The 22446-nt window shown below is 34.5% G+C and overlaps 1 protein-coding gene across 3 annotated transcripts in view; it reads left to right on the top strand.

The window, feature by feature from the left end:
- The window catches only part of AGL (amylo-alpha-1,6-glucosidase and 4-alpha-glucanotransferase), a gene marked incomplete at its 3' end in the record, with an annotated part of 80137 nt that overhangs the window by 54779 nt on the left and 2912 nt on the right, over window positions 1-22446 (top strand). For 2 of the 3 annotated variants that reach the window (XM_082686474.1, XM_082686475.1), the window contains exons 27-33: window positions 773-884; window positions 8362-8497; window positions 9934-10046; window positions 10907-11118; window positions 12265-12362; window positions 14608-14695; window positions 14809-14942. In XM_082686474.1, the coding sequence (XP_082542600.1) occupies window positions 773-884; window positions 8362-8497; window positions 9934-10046; window positions 10907-11118; window positions 12265-12362; window positions 14608-14695; window positions 14809-14942 (893 nt within the window). Of the gene's footprint in view, window positions 1-772; window positions 885-8361; window positions 8502-9933; window positions 10047-10906; window positions 11119-12264; window positions 12363-14607; window positions 14696-14808; window positions 14943-22446 lie in introns of those variants that run through there. The other variant, XM_082686476.1, reaches the window with a different exon arrangement.

Raw genomic sequence — 22446 nt, forward strand, 5'->3', positions numbered from 1 at the left:
GACATACTGCTTGGTCTGATTTGGCTTTTTATGGAGGGTACCTGCTAGGTAGTAAGAGTAGGTGGGAAAGGGTGAACCAAATTGTGGAGAGCCTGATCACCAATCCAGGGAGTCCAGAGGCTATGTTATAAACAGTACAGAATAAATAAACATTTTGAGTGGTTTTCTTCCCAGTCAATAATGTACAATGATACTGTACTTTTGCCACTTCTGATCTACCTTTATATTATAATTTGTTTGGTATGTGACTGTGGAGGACTTCTAAACCACCTTAGAGTTAGCAGAGGTCTGTGTCCCCATGATGTTTCTATCATGAGATATTCAAAGAACATCTTCCAAAAAAGTTTTTACCTAAAGTATCACTTTAGTGTGTAATTTACCCCCCTTACTATATATGTGAATGAGTAAGAACAGCAATGCTGATTGAAAGTTTAGATCTCTGTATAAGATAGATACATTTATTAGCTACACAATTCGCTCTAATAGAAATTACACAAATTCACAAGAATCATTTTTGTGTGTCAGCAAAATTACAAACTATTTCATGTCACAGACATGAATAGTCAAAACTACAATATGTTAAATATTCATATGCCAAAGGCTGATTCTACGATTTGGTGTATAAGAGCTCCTTCTTTCCCCAGTCTCACCCATGATCCCCATTTCTTCCCCAAAGGACAATATATGTTTCAGAAAATCAGTTGTGGGATTTGAGAGAAGGTAAGAAAAATGTAATTTCTAACAGAATTAATATCCATTATGTCTCAAACAGGATCAACCATTGTTTGAAGTAATACAGGAAGTAATGCAGAGACATATGCAGGGCATACAATTCCGAGAAAGGAATGCTGGTCCGCAGATAGATCGAAACATGAAGGATGAAGGTACATAACTTTACATAGTAAAGATTTACTGATGATGTGGAATTAAATCCTCTAATTGTTCATATATTTGACTAATATTTTATTTGTGTATAAAACTTCAGAATAAGGGACGCCTGGGTGGCTCAGCTGGTTAAAACTTCAGAATATAACAGTGAGAAAAATTAACACAGTCCTGATCTCACGGGTTTAGTTTAGCTTCTAGAGGAAAAATAAAATTTAATATATTTTGTCAGCTAATTTGAAAGGTAATTTTTGTGGTTGCATTTATAATTATAATAATAAGTACTTACTATGTGCTAGGCATTATGCTAACTTCTTTACTTATGTTACTCTCATTTATACTCCCAAGAACATTGGGGGTGAGTTGTAGTGTTCCCATTTGTACTGATGAGATGACTGAAGCAGAGTAGCTTGCCTAGAGTCACACAGCTACTAAGTGGCTAAGAGTCACACAGTAGAGTCACACAGCTACTAAGATTTCATTTACAATCAGTCTCTAATTTGGGCTATTAGAAAATTCTTTTTGTAAAAAGTTTCATCTACAGAGTTAGAATAGATACACTTTTTTATCCTCTTAGAAGTTCATCATATTCTTATTTTTGTGGCACACTATCATCACCAGCCAGTGCAAGACTAATGATAATTTATTTTATTACCCTTTAGAAACAGGAAGTAATGCACAGACATATGCGGAGCATACAGTACATATACATTTTTGTGTATTTACTTATGTTCTGCAAAACATATACTGTTTTATGTACATATAGATTTTTTTAACTTCTTAATGTTGAAAGAATTGGAGACTGATAGAAAGTTGCAAAAAATAGGGCGCCTGGGTGGCTCAGTCAGTTAAGTGCCTGACTCTTGATCTCAGCTCAGGTCTTCATCTCAAGGTCATGGGTTTGGGCTCCAGGTTGGGTGTGGAACCTAGTTAGAAACCTGGGTGGCTCAGTTGGTTGAGCAGCTGCTTTTGGCTCAGGTCATGATCCCAGCCTCCTGGGATTGAGTCCCACATCCCTTGCTCGGCAGGAGCCTGCTTCTCCCTCTGCCTCTGCCTGCTACTCTATCTGCCTATGCTCACTCTCTCTGTCAAATAAATAAATAAAATCTTAAAAAAAAAAAAAAGAAAGAAAGAAAGAAAAGGGAAAAAAAGTTGCAAAAATTATAGATAAGAATATTCTGAAGCCTTCATCCAGTTTCCCTAATGAGGATATCTTACCTTACTGTGTATCTTACTGTAGTACAATATCAAAATCAGGAAACTGACATTAGTTAACTAGACTTTAGACCATATTCAGTTTTAACTATTTTTATATTACTCATTTGTGTGTGAGCATATGTGTATATGGTTCTGTGTAATTTTGCCCTCTGTATAGCTTCATGTAACCACTAGCACAGTCAAGATACCAAACTGCTCCATAAGCACAGAGGTCTTCCTCATGCTACCCCTTTAGAGTCACACCAACAACCTCTGGTCTCTGGCAACTGCTAGTCTGTTCTGCATCTCTATAGTTTTATCATTTTAAGAATATATATAGATGAGGGGCGCCTGGGTAGCTCAGTGGGTTAAGCCTCTGCCTTCAGCTCAGGTAATGGTCTCAGGGTCCTAGGATCGAGGCCTGCTCAGGCTCTCTGCTCAGCAGGGAGCCTGTCCCCATCTTTCTCTGCCTGTCTCTCTCCCTATTTGTGATTTCTGTCCCTGTCAAATAAATAAATAAATAATCTTTTTTTAAAAAGGAATATATATAAAAATGGAATTATATAGTATGCAACGTTTTGATATTGATTCTTTCACTAAACATAATTCCCTTTGAGATGCCTCCAAGCTGTTGCATGTATCAATAGTTTATTCCATTGTATTGCTCCACAGTATTCTCTTTCATGGATGTAACATTTCATCTGTTGGACATTTTGGTTTTTTCCATTTTTTGGTTAATATAAATAAGGCTAATATAAACATTTATATACAGGTGTTTGAGTGAACATAAATTTTTTATTTCTCTGGGACAAATGCCCAAGAATATGATTGGGTCATATGTATTTTATTTTATAAGAAACTGCTGAACTTTTTTCCAAAGTAGCTGTATCTTTTTACATTCCCCCGAACAAACTGAAGAGACCCACCTTCTCCACATCCACAGCAGCATTTGATATTAATCATTTTTTAAGCTCTTCTGGTGGTTGTGTATACCACTATATGTTGTGGTTTTAAGTTGCATTTCCCTAATGACTAATGGTATTGAACATCTATCTATTCATGTGCTTATTTGTCATCTGTATCTCTTTTTGATGAAGTCTGTGTCTTTTGCCCATTTTCTAATTGGATTATTGGGTTTTTTCTTTTTTTACTATTGATGTTTTTTGTGTGTGAGGCAAAATGCACATTTATCATTTTACCATAAAATATATCATTTTAACCATTTTTTTCAAAGATTTTATTTATTTATTTGACAGAAAGATCACAAGTAGGCAGAGAGGGAGGCAGAGAGAGAAAGAAAAGCAGGCTTCCCGCTGAGAAGAGAGCCCGATGCCGGGCTCGATCCCAGGACTCTGGGATCATGACTTGAGCCGAAGGCAGCGGCTTAACCCGCTGAGCCACCCAGGCGCCCCCATTTTAACCATTTTAAGTACACAGGAGCTTTAAGTACATTGTTGTGTAACCATCATTGCTATCCATTTCCAAAATTTTTCATCATCCCACTCTGAAATTCTGTACCTAGTAAACAATAACCCCATTCTCTCATCCCCTAACCCCTAGTAACCACTATTCTATTTTCTGCATCTAAATATTTAACTGTTCTGTGTACCTCATATACATGGAATCATACAGTATTTGTACTTTGTGTTTGGCTTCTTTCACTTGGTATTACTGTATCAGAGCTCATACACTATACTCGTATGCTCTTTGATTAAACACTACCAAATTTCTTTCCATAATGATTACATTAGTCTATATTCCCACTAAAAGCCAAATTGACCTTATCTATGATGTCCTTCACTGTAGTTTATTTCAGAAATCCTATCCCACCCTCGTGTCACAAAGATAACATCTCACATTTATTAACTTTGTAGGCTTGCCTTTTACAAATAAAGAAGAACCAACACATTCCGTTTTAATCCACTCATCTTGTCCTTATGATTTTTGTTCCTAAGACCTATATCTATATAACTGTACCAACTGATTCCTAACAAAAGAAGTAATTTAGCATGTGCCCCATCTGTATTTTAATGAATTATTTTGACTCGACTTTTTCATTCTCTTTTCTTTGGTTATTTCTTTTTTTAGGGAGCAATAAACTTTTATATGTACTTTGACCATCTTTTCTATCCATCTCTCTTACAACATCCTCCAAGATTTATTTATTTGAGTTAATTCAATGAATTAATCTCATTTATTTGTTACTTATGAAACCTCTCAGAACAGTGCCCAGTAAAAAAGCATGTGTGATCTCTAAGGTTATAGTTGTTTCCATTGTTGTGTTACGAGCACTATCTTCAAGAGTGTTTTTATTTTTACTTTTTTTTAAAAGATTTTATCTATTTATTTCACAGAGAGGGAGAGACAGTAAGAGAGGGAACACAAGCAGGGGGAGTAGATGGGAGCCCGATGGAGGGCTCCATCCCAGGACACTGGGATTGTGATCTGAGCCGAAGGCAGACGCCTAACAACTGAACCACCCAGGCATCCCAAGTGTTTTTAAAGTTGGAATTTATGTGTCAGAACTTCTGAGGCCTTGTATGACTGGAAATTTTTTTATTATGTTCTCACATTTAAATGACATAATGCACTTGAGTTTAAGTTCTTTTCCTTCAATATTTTAAAAAGTATTATTCCATTGTCTTCTTGCATCCAATTATTTTCTGTTGACCTTTATCTTGTTCCATTAGTAGTGATCTATTCTTTCTTTCTTGAAGCTTTCAGAACCATCTCTTTGTTTTCATTCAGGATTTTATTCTAACTTTTCTTATCTGTTTCATTTGGCATTCTATGAGCCCTTTCAATCCGATATCTTCTCTTATTTCTGGAATATTTGTCATTTTATTTCTTCAGCTTTTTCTTTTCTTTATGCTTTCAAGGAGTACTATTATTTGGATATCTTCTTGTTTGTGTCTACCCACACAGCTTTTAGCTCCTTTCTTATATTTTTAAGAAAAAATATATTTTTTTCCCTTTTATCTATTTTTTTCTTATCCATTCCTGCTGCCTCTGGAAATTTTTTAGTCTGATCTTCCATCTCACTAATTCATTCTTCAGCCATATCCATCTACTATTTAGTCCCTTTACTGTTTTCTTTATTTCAGCTACTAAAAAATTTAGACCTGGGGTGCCTGGGTGGCTCAGTTGTTAAGCATCTGCTTCCGGCTCAGGCCATGATCCCAGGGTCCTGGGGTAAACACAAGAGAAGCATTCAGTCTTACCAGTACTCAAACAAATTAATATTAAAGTGGGTCACCACTTTTCCCCAGTAAATTATCATAAGAGAGAGCATAGCATAAATGAAAGCACCAATGCTAGAAGCAGACTTGCTATCTTTTTTTTTTTTTAACTAACATATGCAGACTTGCTATCTTAAAATTCCCCTCTACTCATTTTCTAGCTGTGCTCTGTTGCATAAGTTTTAACTTCTCTTTGCCTCTCTCATCTGTCTTTGTAAAAGAAAGATAATAGTAGCACCTACCTCCTAAAGTTGACATGAGGATTCAATGATATAAGTATGTTAAAGCACTTAGTACAGTGCATGGCACATAGTAGTGTAAGTCTGCTATTAGCAAAAAACAATGTACTCATTTGCTGGGACTGCTGTAACAAAGTACCACACACTGGGTGGTTTAAATGACAGAAATATGGTCTGTCAGTTCTGGAGGTGAGGGGTCCAAAATTAAAGTCTTGGCAGGGTTGACTCGGCCCTAGGGCTATGAGAGAAAGATCTCTTCCAGACCCCTCTCCGAGGCTGGTAGATGGCCATGTTCATGTTTACATGGGGTTCTCCCTGTATTGTCACATCAGCTTCCTTCTGTGCATTGTCTGTGCCCAAATTTCCTTATCTTACAAGGATACCAGTCAAACTGGATTAGAGCCCAGGCTAATGACCTTATTTTAATGTGATTAACTTTTTAGATTACTATCTCCAAATAAAGTCACATTCTGATATACTGGGTTTAGGACTTCAGCGTATGAATTTGGGTGTTTATACAATTCAGTCCATAACAAACAGTAACAAATAACTGTTTTTAGTTTTGAGAGGTATTCAGATACTACAGATGACAGTGTAAATTGACTCATTCTTCTTGGAAAGCAACCTGGAGATAGATAGATAGATAGATAGATACCCAAATATGTTTTATGAGATATAAAATATTCATGTTTTTGTTCATGAATTTATTCCACTCCTGGGACTTTAGTCCATGAAATAATCTAAAACACATAAAAAAGTGATATTACATGATATTGATCATAACATTGCTTACAATCACATAAAAGGATGAAACAGTCTTTATGTTTAACAGGAAATGTTTACATTGACTTGAATGAAAAATTCTGTAATTCCTACAAATCATAATTTTTATAATTTGTATAATATTGGGGCACCTGGGTGGCTCAGTAGGTTAAAGCCTCTGCCTTCGGCTCAGGTCATGATCCTGGGGTCCTGGGATTGAGCCCCACATCGGCTCTGTGCTCAGCAGGGAGCCTGCTTCCACTTCTCTCTGTCTCTCTCTGCCTGCCTCTCTGCCTGCTTGCTGTCAAATAAATTAAAAAATAAATTAATTAATAAATAAATGATTTGTATAATATTAATATAATGTAAATATTAAGGACTATAAAATATTAAGGACTTATGGGTGTTGAATGTAATACATGAAAAATCGTTGATATGAAATATTTATGAAAATATTATTATGTGAAAAGACTAGAAAGGAATACATAAATGTAATAGTTTTGTTGGGGTAATAGGATTGTGGACTTTTTTTTGTAAACATGATTGTTTTTAATGTAAAATGATAATCATTTTAAGTGATCTTTGTTTTTAATGTAAAATGATAATCATTTTAAGTGATCTTTGTTTTTAATGTAAAATGATAATCATTTTAAGTGATCTATTTCAGATATTTCAGGTAACTCACTAACTCATTGGCAAATTTTGATGTTAGACTGAAGAACTTAAATTCTAGGGCGCTTGGGTGGCTCAGTTGGTTAATCATCTGCCTTTAGCTTAGGTCATGATCCTGGGGTCCTGGGATTGAGCTCAGCTTCAGGCTCCCTGCTCAGCAAGTAGCCTGCTTCTCCCTCTTCCCTGCTTGTGCTCTCTCCAATTCTGTCTCCCAAAAAAATAAATAAAATCTTAAAAAAAAAAAAAAGAACTTAAATTCCTTCTTACATGTTCTAAATTATATTTTAAACAGTAGTTAACCCCCTTTATTTAATTTAGTGTTTGTAGTGGTAACATACAAATTGTATATATGATTGAACCAGTAAGAATCACTGATACTTTTTTTATCCTTCACTTAGGGAACAAAATAGAAATTGATTTTATATTTAAAAGAACATTTTTTGTGATATCTGTGGATAATTGTAGTTTTTAAATAAGATTTTAGGTTTTACTGAACATTTCAGTAAGAGAAAATAATAATATAAATTACACCTTTAGCCTAGAAACAAAATTAGACAGATATTTAACATTTGGTCATATTTTCTTCAGATCTTTCTTTTTTGTTTTGTAAAGAAATAAACCATTACACAAATGTATCTGAAGCTTCATCTTTATCTCTCTCTCTTTCCTCCCTCTCTAGAATTAATGACTATGCTATAATCAGGGTTTTTTTTTGCCATGTATGTATTTGTATTTTATGAGTTTGTGTTTGAGTATGTGTAAATTACATATGATTTGTATCATGTAGTATTTATTCTATATACTACATTATTCACGTAGTATATTATATAGTATGTAGCCAGTATATTATAAATATACTATAATATATACATATAACTTTTATGTTTTTAAATTTTATCAAGTATTACCATATTAGACATAATCATATCAACATACATGGTTATATAAGTATTATCTATATCTAAACTTCTAAGAAAAAGTATCTTATTATACATATCCTTTTGCAACTTGTTTGCTTGATCTTTTTGTTTTGAGGTCTTATCAGTTATGATGCATTGTAAATCCAGTTCATTAATTTTAAATGGTATAGTGAGTTTTCCACATATGAATAAACCACTGTGTTTATTCACTCCTCTGCTCAGTGACTATTTTCTTGCTAATACAAACACATTGCATTGAATATCCATGTACATACCTTCATAGGCACATAGGTAAGGATCTCTCTAAAGTACATATCTAGAAATGAAATTACTTAGAATATGCGCATCTTCAACTTTTAAGGTATTACCACATTGCTCTCCAGAGTAGTTTTCCTAGTTTATTATATCCCTATCAGATTTTATAAGTGTTCTATTTTGCTTTTTCAGGCTTTAATATAACCGCAGGGGTTGACGAAGAAACAGGATTTGTTTATGGAGGAAATCGCTTAAATTGTGGCACCTGGATGGATAAAATGGGAGAAAGTGACAGAGCTAGAAACAGAGGAATCCCTGCCACTCCAAGGTAATATTTATTTGTATGGTAATTGTATAATAATACCTTTTTTAAAACCACTTGTGGAGTCTTTTATTCTATTAACCATGAAGTCTTCATGGTTAGTCATCAGTCAAAAGTCATCAGTCAAAATGTGGGGCAGTTCAGTAGGTTAAACGTCCAACTCTTGGTTTCGGCTCAGGTTATGATCTCATGGGTTGTGAGATCAAGCCCCACATTGCCCCGCCCCCCACCGCCACACTGGGCCCTGCACTCAGTGCAGAATCTGCTTGAGATTCTGTCTCCTCCACCACTCACGGACTCACGCACGAGTGCACACACTCTCTCTCAAATAAATAAATAAGTAAATGATCTTTATAAAAAGTCAATCAGTCAAACTCTCCCTTCCTCCCTCCTACTTCCTCTTCCACTCACTCCTTTCTCTCCTACAATATAACTATCTTGTTACAAGTCATCAAGTAAAGCTCTTTGTTCTTTTCTGGAAATTCTCATGGGTGATTCTCTACAAGCATCTCAAAGGAAAGTTTTGTGACTCATTATCCCTGTCATTAAGATCTTATCTTAACCTGAACTGCTTTCATTGTAAATATTTCATTATGCCCATCGTTTATAAATGTAGAAAATGCCCAGATCCTGTTCTTTATGGAATACTTTTAATTTCTGAGCCCTTTTCCCCCCTAATTTTTTTTATTAATCTTTTATCCCATCATTTCTTTTTATGGTTTCAAATGCTTAATACTACATACTAGGGATGCCCTGAGGGCTCAGCTGGTTAAGCATTTGGTTCTTGATATTAGCTCAGGTCTTGATCTCAGGATCATGAATTTAAGCCCTTTTATTGGGTTCCATGCCTAGTGTGGAGCCTACTTTTAAAAAGTGAAAAATTAATTAAGTAAAAAAAAAGTATTAAGTCTGAGAAACTATTTTCTTATTCCAAATTTTATCTTCAGTCAGACTTGTGAAAAAAATCATTTAATTTTATGTGTCGTTACATGCTTTGCAAATTGTTTTTAAAACATGTTTATTTTGGTACATTATTAGATCTTATACTTCCCTTTCATTTTTCTTAAAAATGGGCTTTCCGATTATGTGTATCTTCCCTGGCTTTATCCAGCCTTATCTCCCAAGTTTGCTATCTTTTCTCTGGTGCTCTATTTCAGTATTCTCTGGTTCCTCACCCCTACCTTTTCCAGCTGCCATCTCCTTAAACTCCATAATCACCATTCCACTTCATAGAACTTTTTTTAATTGTTAAGAAGGTATGCAATGGCAAAATAGTAAGAGGAGTGATTTCTTATATATGTAGTATACATTTCCATAAAGTGAGGGTTTTTTATAGATAATTATTTTTATAGCATATAATTCATCAAAATTTTTTATTGAATGCCCTTTAAGTAGTGCTTAAATGACTCCAACTCCCAGAATAAAATTTATTTTAATTTTAGAGATGGGTCTGCTGTGGAAATTGTGGGCCTGAGTAAATCTGCTGTCCGTTGGTTGCTGGAATTATCCAAAAAAAGAATTTTCCCTTATCATGAAGTCACAGTAAAAAGACATGGTAAGCTATTTATTTTGTTTAAAAAGAAACTTTGAATATACTGTCTGTACTCTTAATCTGTGTGATCATCATTTGAGTCTATGAACTAATATTAGAAACCCTTAAGATTAAGAAGAAAGAAAAAACGTTAATTTCCTAGTATAAATGTAACAAACCTGGTGACTAACCATATTTTTGCAGCAACTTTGACCTGAGATATGACAAGCATCATAGTCACTGTCTTACTATGCTTTTCTTTGTCCTTAATGTGACTGTGAGCAAGTTGCATTTTTGTGAACACTTATGAAATCTTTACATCTCTTTTTCTACAACTGTGCTATGCAAAAGAAATATAATTTGAGCCATATATATTATCTTTTTCAGCCACATATATAATTTTAAATTTTCTAGTAGTCTCATTTTAAAAAGTAGACAGAAATAGGGGAGATTGATTAAGATAATACATTTTATTAATTCAATATATGCTGAATGTTATTTCAGCATGTAATCAGCATGAAATTATTCATGAGCTGCTTTGCATTCTTTTCTGGGAGGAGTATTTTCTTTGAAATCCGGTATATATTTTACACTTCTGGCACTTCTCAATTCAGACTAGCCTCATTTCAAGTGCACAATACATGTAACTTTATCAAACATGTTAAGAGTGATACAAAGACAAATCTGGGATCATTTGATGGAATCTAATCCTTTCTGGTAATACAATGAACGATAATTTTAAATTTCAGGCTACTGTCCTTCAAAAGACCCTGATACTTTTACAAAGTGGATAATTTATTGCCTAAATATTACTCTTCGGCTGTAACTAAATATATGGCTTTCTTTGAATACTTAAAACTGCCAAGTCTTTTCTCATGTTTCAGGAAAGGTTGTGACAGTCTCATATGAGGAGTGGAACAGAAAAATACAAGCCAACTTCGAAAAGTTGTTTCATGTGTCAGAAGACCCTTCAGATTCTAATGAAAAGCATCCTAATCTGGTTCACAAACGTGGCATATACAAAGATAGTTATGGAGCATCAAGCCCTTGGTGTGACTATCAACTCAGGCCTAATTTTACCATAGCAATGGTTGTAGTAAGTGAATTGTTATTTTCAAATTTCAGAAATGTTATGATAGAGTATATTTAAAGATTTTATTTATTTATTTAGAGTATATTTAGTTTTTTATTCCCATTTGTTTTCAAACTCATTTACTTGCTAAAAAGTATACTGTTTGCTAGCTAGTTTAATACAGTCTTTCTAAATTAATAAAACATTGTGCCTACCACCCTTAACCTACAACATCTAGCATCAAAAAAACAGAAAATAACAGATGACAACTAATAAAGTGCTTCCCAGTGTTTTTCATATGGTAGCACACATAGAAAATAATGGTATTTGTACAGCAAATACTGGACAAAATGGATTAGGTTAGTGGTGCCAGGTCCAACTGCTTTAGTTAGCCACGGGCCCACCCCCTGCGTGGAAAGCTGAAGGCCTGGGTATTTCGGCACACCTGTGCAATGACCAGTAGTACCTCAACACCTACTTGGGAAGCTTTAGACTGGTGAATTAATGTGAGTAGCTTCAACTCGTACTCGGTTTCCTTCATTGTATTGCTGTAATGTGTTCTATCCAGCCAGGAATTCTAGACTCCCTTTATTTTATCTCTACTTAGTCTAAAAGTAAACTATAAGGACAGTAAAACAGAGAAGGTGTGTGCCCTTCTGTGCCTGCTTAGCTGTTTCTACCTTATCGAAAAGAGTACTAAATATGCTTTCTCTCCTTCTCCATATCACAAATAAATTTACTCCTGCTGTTAGAATGCAAGTTATTTCTATTTTTTGCTATAACCCCAAAAGCAAAAACAATTACCAGATACACTTAAAGGAAGCTATTATAAATCTTCTGAAAAATGAATTAGATGTGTTTACATGTGCTCTGCCTTCATTGTAGCTGTGGCAACTTCCTTTGGAGCTCATACACGTTCTTAAAATGACACAAGGAAATAATCACCTCTAGCATCTTTCCTACCTTCTAAGGCCAAGAACAGTGCTTCTGAGTCAGCCCCTTACCATTAGATCTGGCTAGGCATCTGTGCTCAAAACCAATTCAACCCACACTAAATTTTTAAATAGTTTTCATTTCCAAGTTTATGAATAGTTTATGTTCCACTGTGGGTGAAAACTAATTCTTTTGTGAGCTTTGAAAGTTTGAATATTTGTTTTTGACATTCATTAGGCCCCTGAGCTCTTTGCTGCAGAAAAAGCATGGAAAGCTCTGGAGATTGCAGAAAAAAAATTGCTTGGTCCCCTTGGCATGAAAACTTTGGATCCAGAGTAAGTTAAAATATAAATCTTAAGAATGTTGTTCATATGGTATATAATAAATAATCATATTTAATTATATTTAATCTTGGCATGAAAACTTTTGACCCAGAGTAAATTGGAGTATAAGTATTAAGAATGTTGTAGATATTATATTGCATCAGCCCTAATTTTTTTGGTTGTCAGCACACTCTCTGAAATTGCGTTCAAACAGTTTTTAAAAATACCACCTGTATCTTCATTAAATATCAGTATTCATAATGCTTGTCCTATATTGAGTAATCAGTAAGAGTTTTAAGCTTATGAAACTAATACATTATGGCTATTTCCTAATGCCTATTGTTTTCTGATTATAAAAGTAATACATGATTATTATGGACATTGGAAGCATAGACATATTGTCTCCTTAGAGACAGTCTTTATTTTCCAAGTTGTTAACTCCCAGTAGTTCCCTCCATATTTCTAAATACTATGTGTATACAGATGTTCCTTGAGTTTTTTAAAAATATTAGACATTAATTGATTACTTCTAATGATGACAGATAAAAGAGTAACTCTCTCCTCACCTTACTACCAACCATTTCCATCCTTTCTATATAATTACCCCACTGTTTTTATTTAAACCATTAACTGACTTTGTTTTTATTTTGATTATGTGTTTATGCCATGTTATATTTTTCTTTTCCAACTTTTGTTTTTTCTTGAGTTTCTAATGACCTTCCTGTTTGTCTTTTGTTGTTTTCCTTTAAAGCTTGATACCCAACATAATTTGCTTTCTATATCAATATATGACAGAGACCCTTTTCTATATAATATCCTTACCTTTGAAGAATTTTCCTAATTTACTATGTACTCATTTCAGTCTTGAGATGCAGACTTTTTGTGTGTATCTACATTCTGAGGTGTTCTTCATAATTTCAGGGGTGTTAGGAACCACTGGAACCTACAGTTCAAGCTTACTCATGTAGCAAGTTCTGCCTCTCACTAAAAGAAAAAAGTGACAATTTATTAAACTGACTACAGATAACTTTCTTGTATTATCTCTTTATGTCTACAAAAACATATCTGTATTATGTGTCTTTATAAGTTTGTAATAGTTTAAGTTTCTAAGTATATAAATTTTCTATGTCTATTTGGTTGCTATTTGTAATTTGATAAGTATCTATTTTAATTAGGTTTTTTTTAAAAAACTTATTCCAATTTTAGTTAGTTTTAAAACAACTTCATGGAAAAGTTTAAAAAACAACCTTTCTGGGCATCTGGGTGGCTCAGTGGGTTAAGCCTCTGTTTTCGGTTCAGGTCCTGATCTCAGGGTCCTGGGATTGAGTTCCGCATCGGGCTCTCTGCTCAGTGGGGAGCCAGCTTCCCTCTCTCTCTGCCTGCCTCTCTGCCTACATGGGATCTCTCTCTATGTATCAAATAAATAAAATCTTTAAAAAAAAAAAACAAAAAACAAAAACCTAGGGCACCTGGGTGGCTCAGTGAGTTAAAGCCTCTGCCTTCGGATCAGGTCATGATCTCAGGGTCCTGGGATCAAGCCCCACATCAGGCTATCTGCTCAGTAGGGAGCCTGTTTCCCCGGCTCTCTCTCTGCCTGCCTCTCTGCCTACTTGTGATCTCTGTCTGTAAAATAAATAAATAAAATATTTTTTGAAAAAAACCTTTCATATATAATAATTAATAAAAATGTATCTTTAATGTTTACTAATTAAAGTTATTTTGTGTGTATTTTAGTCATCATCAGTATATGAGAAGCTTAGTAAAATAATTGACTTTAACTAATATTTAGTGTCGGACTAACTCCTTGAAGGCAAGATACCTGAATACTATATATATTTTATATTTTTTATTTTATTTCATATTTATATCTTTTTTTTATTAGCCAGTATCTATTTGTTAATCATTTCCTAACACATTGTTAAAGTATTCTGGAGGTGCTGGGCTGGCTCAGTCAGTAGGGCATGTGACTCTTGATTTCAGGGTCATGAGTTCAAGTCCCACATTGGGTGTAGAGCTTACTTAGAAACTAGTTAATTAGCTATTTAATTAATTTTTTAAATGGGTTGTAAAAAAACCCCAAAGTATTCTAAACTCAGTATATACTAATTTAAGGTTAGATAGATGATGAGCTTATTCTATAGATTTGGAAGGCAAAATAATTTTATTATTTCTCTTACTTTTGCTATTGAAAAATCTTTCTAATGCTTCTTGTGTAATAACTGATCTTTTTCTAACCTAAATTTCAATCATTTTGCAGTGATATGGTTTACTGTGGAATTTATGACAATGCCTTAGACAATGACAACTACAATCTTGCTAAAGGTTTCAATTATCACCAAGGACCTGTAAGAATTTCATTCTCTTTTCAGAGTTTTCGGTTGAAGTTATTTTTCAAATAGCTTTAAAGGTATTCACAGTTTTTATTTTTTTTCTTTACTTTTAAATCACCCTTTTTTAGGAGTGGCTGTGGCCCGTTGGGTATTTTCTTCGTGCAAAATTATATTTTTCCAAATTGATGGGTCCTGAGGCTAATGCCAAGACTGTGTTTTTGGTTAAAAACATTCTTTCCCGACACTACGTTCATCTTGAGAGGTAAGTCATCAGGGGTCATGTAATTTCCATAACTAGTGTTTAGTCAGTTTATTAGATATTAGGTAAATAACAATTCCTTAAAATTCATTTCCATATACTCTAGGTATCCCAGTGAAATTTGAAAGCTTTACTCTTTTAGTATGACAAGTTCAATGATATAATTGTCACCTTCCTTTAATTATTTTAGGTTACTATTTATTTTAATTTGAAGATGATATTGCATGATTTATACATGTGGAATAGTCTGATTTTTTAAATACAGTGGATATTTGGGGGTGTGACTAAAACAGAATAAATACAAAAACTAAAAGTATTCAGGCCGGGCCCTTTGAGTTAAATGATTTAAAGACATATGTGGTCGTCATGGGGGAGGTGCAGGGGAAGGATGAGTGAAATAGGTGAAAAGGGTTAGAAATGCACTTACTTTAATAAGCACTGAGTAATGTATAGAATGCTGGTTCATTCTATTGTATAACTGAAACTAATATAATACTGTATGTTAATTTTTTATTTAGACTAATTTAAAACTAAATTAAAAATAAAGATATATCAATGAATAATTTTCAGAAATGTTTTACTATAATTAAAATATCAGGTTTGGTTTTTGCTATTATTTCAAATCCATTTGTCACCTCCTTTGTCATAATTATTAGAGATAGTGTCAGAGTTATATGTCTTTGTAAGATGATATATATGTATATAGTCAAAAGCTATCCTAATTTCCCAAATCTAGATTAAACCTAAATATAGGCATGCCTTGGAGATAGTGTGGGTTCAGTTCCAGACCACTGCAGTATAGCAAAAATCACAGTAAAGTGAGTCAAATAAACTATTCGGTTTCCCAGTGCATGTCAAAATTACATTTACACTGTACTGTGATCTATTTTAATATGCCATAGCATTATGTCTAAAGAAACCAATGTACATACCTTAGTTTAAAAGTGTTTTATTGCTAAAAAGTGCTATCATCTGAGCCTTCAGCAAATCATAATCACTGACCACAGATCATCATAACAAATAAAATAATAATGAAGTTTGAAATACTGTGAGAAATACCAAAATATTACATAGACAAAGTGAGCAAATGCTGTTGGAAAAATGGGCCTATAATAGACTTGCTTGATGCTGGGTTGCTACAGACCTTCAGTTTGTAAAAAACACAGTGTCTACAAAGTGCAGTAAAGCAAGGGACAATAAAACAAGGCATGCCTGTATATGTACAGCTTATTGCTCAGAATAATTATGCATAAACAGCATAAATTTTATCTCCTTGATTATATGAATACAAAGGGCTGCCATCCATCACTATGAATGTTGTTTTCTATTTTTTTCAAAATTTGATTTTATTCACTTGAATGTAGTCACAGAAAACCCAACCCTTTCATAATTCTTGTTCCTCATCTAGAAATTGAGTCTGATTGTATGTGATGTGAACATTCTTATAACCTATCTTTATTGCCCCACAGTATTTATTTTTGTTTGCATTTATTTTTCTTTCTTTTGTCTGTGAGAAGTAAAATCATCTTGCACTGCCAGGATCATTCTTCTACTTTACCCATGATCCCATTCCTCCCACCTGTTCCCTGATCTCGCTCTACTAATTATCCTCTCTTGGTATTCCACTTGATTCTTTCTTCTTAAGCTAGAAAGAAATTCGTCATCCCATCCTAAATAAAGTCCATTCATACCGTTCCTACTTCTGTGTCCTAGCATTCTGTTTCCTTCTCAGCACACTTCCTATAGGAGTAGCCTCATTCCTTTTGCTTTCTGTGACCACTCAACAAGATCCTTCCTTTGCTTCGCTGCTTCTTCTTTTTTTTTTTTTTTAAAGATTCTATTTACATTAGGTAGGGGAGGAGCAGGGAGTCAGAGAGTGACAAGCAGACTCTCCAGAGCTCAAAGCAGGGCTCAATCTCACAACCCTGGGATCTTGACCTGAGCCAAAACCAAGAGTTAGATGCTTAACTGACTGAGCCACGAAGGCGCCCCTTCAACAAGATCCTTTCTCATTCCCAGATCCCATGACTTCCTTCCAAGTTCTCTTCTTTGACCTGCCTATACTATTTAAAGTTGTTGCTTTCTTCTTTTCATAAAAAACCTTATGCCATCTGTATTAAGTTGCCCTTGTTTACCTCACGCTAATAACAATTATAATAATAGGAAATAATACTTACCGAGTACTTACTGTGTTCCAGGCATTGTTCTAAATGCATTTATATGATACCACTCATTTAATCCAGAAACTATATAAAATAGCTATTATCATTCTGATTATCCTATTATTATTATTATTATTATTCACTTCTCCACTCTCTAGGTGTGTCACCATGGGCAGGTTACTTGACTTCTCTGGGCCTGATTCCTCATATAATGGATGTACCATGATTGTTTTGAGGATTAATATGTTAGTTAGTACTTGTCATGTGGACAGGATACTAACTTAGCTATGAGCTATTATTAGTTATTTCCATTTTATAAATGAAGCTAAGAAAGCTAAGTAATTTCTACAAAGTAAAATGGCAAGTAATCTGCTAGAGCTGTTACTAAACTCTAAACAACCTGCTTTATAGGTTGTGCTCTTAACTACTACACTATTATCTCGATTTACTGTTGTTAATGGCTTTTCTTCCTGGCACCTATGTTCACTCTCCAAAAATCTGTCCTTAATCTTCCTTTTTTTTAAATCTACATTTTCTCCTGTTATATTTCATCTATCCCATGTCTTCATTCTCTAGCAAATTTTGAATTCTCTCATAAGGTTCACTACTACTTTTAAACTACCTGATACACTTCTTACCTTGGATATCTTTCTGCCCTCACTCATCTTCTCCCACACACATGATTTTTTTCCCACTGCTGTTAGGGTATTACCATTATGCATGATCTGCAAGCTCAAATATCCCAGTTACTTTTGAATTTTACCCCATTACTTCTCCAGAACATCCAGTTAGTTGCCAAGACTTGATTCTGCTATATTCTGCTTTCTAACAGCCCATCTTCTTTGCTCTTGCTGCTGCCTAACTTGTAACTCAGAGCCTTTTCTCTGAACTAGGCAGTAGCCTCCACACTTCCAGTCTCCCCCTCTCTCCATCTTGTCATATTACCTCAAACAAGATTAATTTGCTTGAAATATAACTCTCACAATTTTAGTCTTATGTTTATTCAGTAATTCCCTATTGCCTACAAAATGAAATGCAAATTCCTTACTTTCCACAGTTTTTTCTCAAACTACCTTTGCTTTTTTATATCTTACTATTTCCTAATAGCTACATTTGATAGCATACTAGCTTCAGGTGTGAGCTTTGGGTCAAGACTGGATTTCAAATTTGTCCTTGTTACTTACTTTACATATAACTTGGAGCAAATTACTTAACCACTCTGAAATAAATTTCTTCCTCTGTATTATGGTAATAGCTCATTATTTGCTGTCATGATTAAATACATAGTTCAAAAAGATAGTTCAAAAATACTTGTTACAATTTAAGAAGTGATTTTATCTAAAGTGAATTATTATTCTTTTAATTATCTATGGAATCTGTAGCAATACCAACATTCTCATTCTTGATACTGGTAAGTTGTATTTTCTCTCTTTTTTTCCTGTTCTGCCTAGCTAGAAAGTTTATTCATTTTATTGCTCTTCTTAAAGAACCAATTTTTGGCTTTATTGATCTTTTTCAATTGTTTCTGGATTTTGTTTTATTGATTTCTACCCTGCTCTTTATTATTCTCTTCTTCTGCTTACTTTAGGTTTAATTTGTTAGTCTTTCTCTAATGTAAGGTAAAAGTTGAGGTCATTGACTTAAAGACCTTTCTTCTTATCTAATAAGGGACTTAATGCTATAAACTTCCCATTAAATACTAAATCAACAGTATCCCAAAAATTCTGGTTTGTTGTGTTCTTATTTTCATTCAGTTGAAAATACTTTCTACTTTACCTTTTGATTCTTCTTTGACCCATGGGTTATTTAGAATGGTGTTATTTAGCTTTCAGATATTGAGGAATTTTCCAGAAGTGTTTCTGTTACTGGTTTCAAAGTTAATTCCATTTTAGTCAGAGTATATACTTTATATGATGCTAATCCTTCTAAACTTACTGATACTTGTTCTGAGGCTCAGGATATGTTCTGTCTAGGTTACTAATCCATTTTCCAGTGGGCAGGGGGGAGAGGAATGTGTATTCTGCTGTCCTTGGGTGGAATGTTCTATAAATGTCAACTAGGTCAAGTTTTTTGATAGTGTTGTACAATGTACTTACGCATTTCCATCTACTTGTTCTATGAATTACCTAAAGAATAGTATTGACATCTCCTACTGTAATTACAGATGTCTATTTTTCCTTGCATCTGTATCATATTTTGCTTCATGTATTTTGAAAATTTATTATTAGATGTGTAAGTGCTTAGGGTTATTTTGTTTGTTTCATGAATTGACCCTCTTATTATGAAATGACCATCTTTATCACTGGTAATATATCTTTGCTTCAGAATTTACTTTGTTTTATATTAATATAAGCACTTCAGATTTCTTTTGATTGTTACCATGGTATATATTTTTTCATTCTTTAATTTTGACCTATTTGTGTCTTTATGTTTAAGGTAGGTTTCTTGTACATAACAGCATATAATGGCAGTCTTGCTTTTTTTAATGCAGATTGATAATCTCTGACTTTTAGCTGGAAAGTTTAGACCCTTTACACTTTATGTGATTATTTATATGGTTAAGTATAAATCTATTTTTTTCTGTTTATTTTCATTTTTGTTAGCTTTTTCCTCTTTTCTGCTTCTTTTGGACTGGATACTTATTATTCAGTATATATTTATTCCATTTTATCTCCTTTGTTGGCTAATTTGCTACTTTTTAAAATGGTTGCGTTAGGTTTATATATACATCTTTAACTTATCATGGTTTATCTTCAGGTATAGTATAAGAATCTTAAAATAGTATAGTTCCTCTTCTCCCTTTCAGGCTTTTGTGCTATTATTGTAATCTATTTTGCTTTGCATATTATAGTTATATATATAGTTGCACATATAGTTATTATAGTGTTATAGTTCCCCCACAACATTGTTACTACTTTTTGTTTATGTCATCAGTTATTTTTTAAAGATATTTAAATAATACAGAAAGAGGTCTTATACAACTACTCACATAGTTGCCATTTCCAGTGTTCATCTGTTTGTGAATATCTCTGTTTCCATCTGGTATAATTTTCTTTTGCCTAAGGAATTCCTCTGTCATGTCTTTTTTTTTTTTTAAGATTTTATTTATTTATTTGACAGAGAGAGATCACAGTAGGAGAGAGGAAGGGAAGAGATCACAGAGAGAGGAAGGGAAGCAGACCCCCTGCTGAGCAGAGAGCCCGATGTGGGACTCGATCCCAGGACCCTGAGATCATGACCTGAGCCGAAGGCAGCAGCTCAACCACCTGAGCCACCCAGGCGCCCTCCTCTGTCATGTCTTATAGTGCAAGCCTGCTCATGATAAATTCTTTAAGCTCTTATATTGCCAGAAAAGTCTTTATTTTGCCTTTTTTTTTTAAAAAAAGATCATTTATTTATTTATTTATTCAACAGCTAGAGATCACAAGTAGGCAGAGAGGCAGGCAGAAAGAGAGAGAGAGAGAGAGGAGGAAGCAGTCTCCCTGCTGAGCAGAGAGCCCGATGTGGGGCTTGATCCAACCCTGGCATCATGACCCGAGCCGAAGGCAGAGGCTTTAACCCACTGAACCACCCAGGCACCCCTTGCCTTTATTTTTGAAAGATATTTTTGTTGTGCTTAGAATTAAATGTTGACAAGTTTTTTTCTTTCAGTGCATTGAAATCTTGCATTGTTTTGACTGGTAATCTATCATCCTTATATCTAATCTGCCACTATTTCCATTAAGTATATTTTTTATTTTATACATTGTAGTTTTATCTTTTGAAGTTTGATTTCAGTCATTTTTTCTATCTTCCATGTCTCTGCTTAATATTTTTAACATATAGAATACAGTTCCAATAACTATTTTAATGTCTTTGTCTGGTAATTGATATCTGGGTTAGTTTCACTTATGATTATTCTCTTCTTATGGGTTGTATTATCCTACTTATCACCTGCTGGTGTTTTATTGGATTCCAGCTATGAATTTTACCTTGCTTGGTATTAGATTTTTTTGTATTTCTATAAATAATCTTAACTTTGTTTTGGAATGCAGTTAAATTATTTGGAAACAGTTTGATCCTTTCAGGTTTTGACTTTAAGCTTTTTTAAAAAAAAACTTTTTTAAAATTTCATTTCTTCAACAGAGGGAGAGAAAGAGCATACAAGCAGGGGCAGTGGCAAAGGGAGAGGAGGAAGCAGCTCTCCACTTAGTAGGGAGCCTCATGAAGGGCCTTATCCCAGGAATCTGGGATCATGAGCCGAGCCGAGGGCAGATGCATGACTGACTGAACCACCCAGGCACCCCTGATTTTAAGCTTTGTTGGGCCTGCCTAGAGCAGCATTTAGTCGAGGGCTAATTATTCTCCACTAATGAGTCATGGCCCATCTGAGTTCTCTATCCCATATCCCTAAAATTATTAAGTTTTTAAACCTGGCTGGTGGAAATAAGCACTGTTGCTGACCCTGTTTAAATGTCAGGTACTACTTTAATTCTTTCAGGAGGTTCTTTCCCCATCTTTTGTTAGTTTCCTTCCCTGTCTTTCATTAGTTTCCTCATATGTGTTGACTGATTGGTAGGTGAGTACTTGAGTGGGACCCTCTGCATATCTCCAGAGTTCTCTCCTTTTTTGTACTCTGTCCTGAAAATTCTAGTGTTTTTCCTGGACTCTCAAGGAGTCTGCAAGGCTCTACCTGTGTTCCCTTCCCTGTGCCAAGTCCTGGAAACTCCCTCCAGGCTGTAAGGTATGGTAGTCATAGGGCTTCCTTCATTTTTTTTCTCATTTCTTAGGGCTCACTGTTCTTTGTTGCCTAATATCCAGTATCTTAAAGATTATTGCTTCATATTCCTTGTCCAGTATTTTGATTGTTTCAGGCAGGAGGGAAATACTGTCTCTGCTATTTGATGTTTGTCAGAAGTGGAAGAACTTTGCTTTCTGGCCCAATAAAATGTCTTAAACTCATCTTTTACTTTTCCTGCCCCAGTCTAGTTGGGCAATTCTCTATCCCTGGTTTGTTTACTTTTTTGTTTGTTTGTTGTATTTATGAAGAATGTTATTTAAAAGCCCAGATCCAGGGACATTTGGCTGGCTCAGTCCATAGAGTATGTGACTCTTAGTCTTGGGGTTGAGTCTAAGCCCAAGGGGTTGAGATTACTTAAAAAAAAAAAAAAAATTTTTTTTTGGGACGCCTGGGTGGCTCAGTTGGTTAAGCAGCTGCCTTCGGCTCAGGTCATGATCCCGGCGTCCTGGGATCGAGTCCCACATCGGGCTCCTTGCTCCGCGGGGAGCCTGCTTCTCCCTCTGACTCTGCCTGCCACTCTGTCTGCCTGTGCTCACTCTCACTCTCTCTCTATGACTAAATAAAT

Source organism: Mustela nivalis, assembly GCF_964662115.1.
Source record: "Mustela nivalis genome assembly, chromosome: 10".
In the NCBI taxonomy this organism is placed as follows: domain Eukaryota; kingdom Metazoa; phylum Chordata; class Mammalia; order Carnivora; family Mustelidae; genus Mustela; species Mustela nivalis.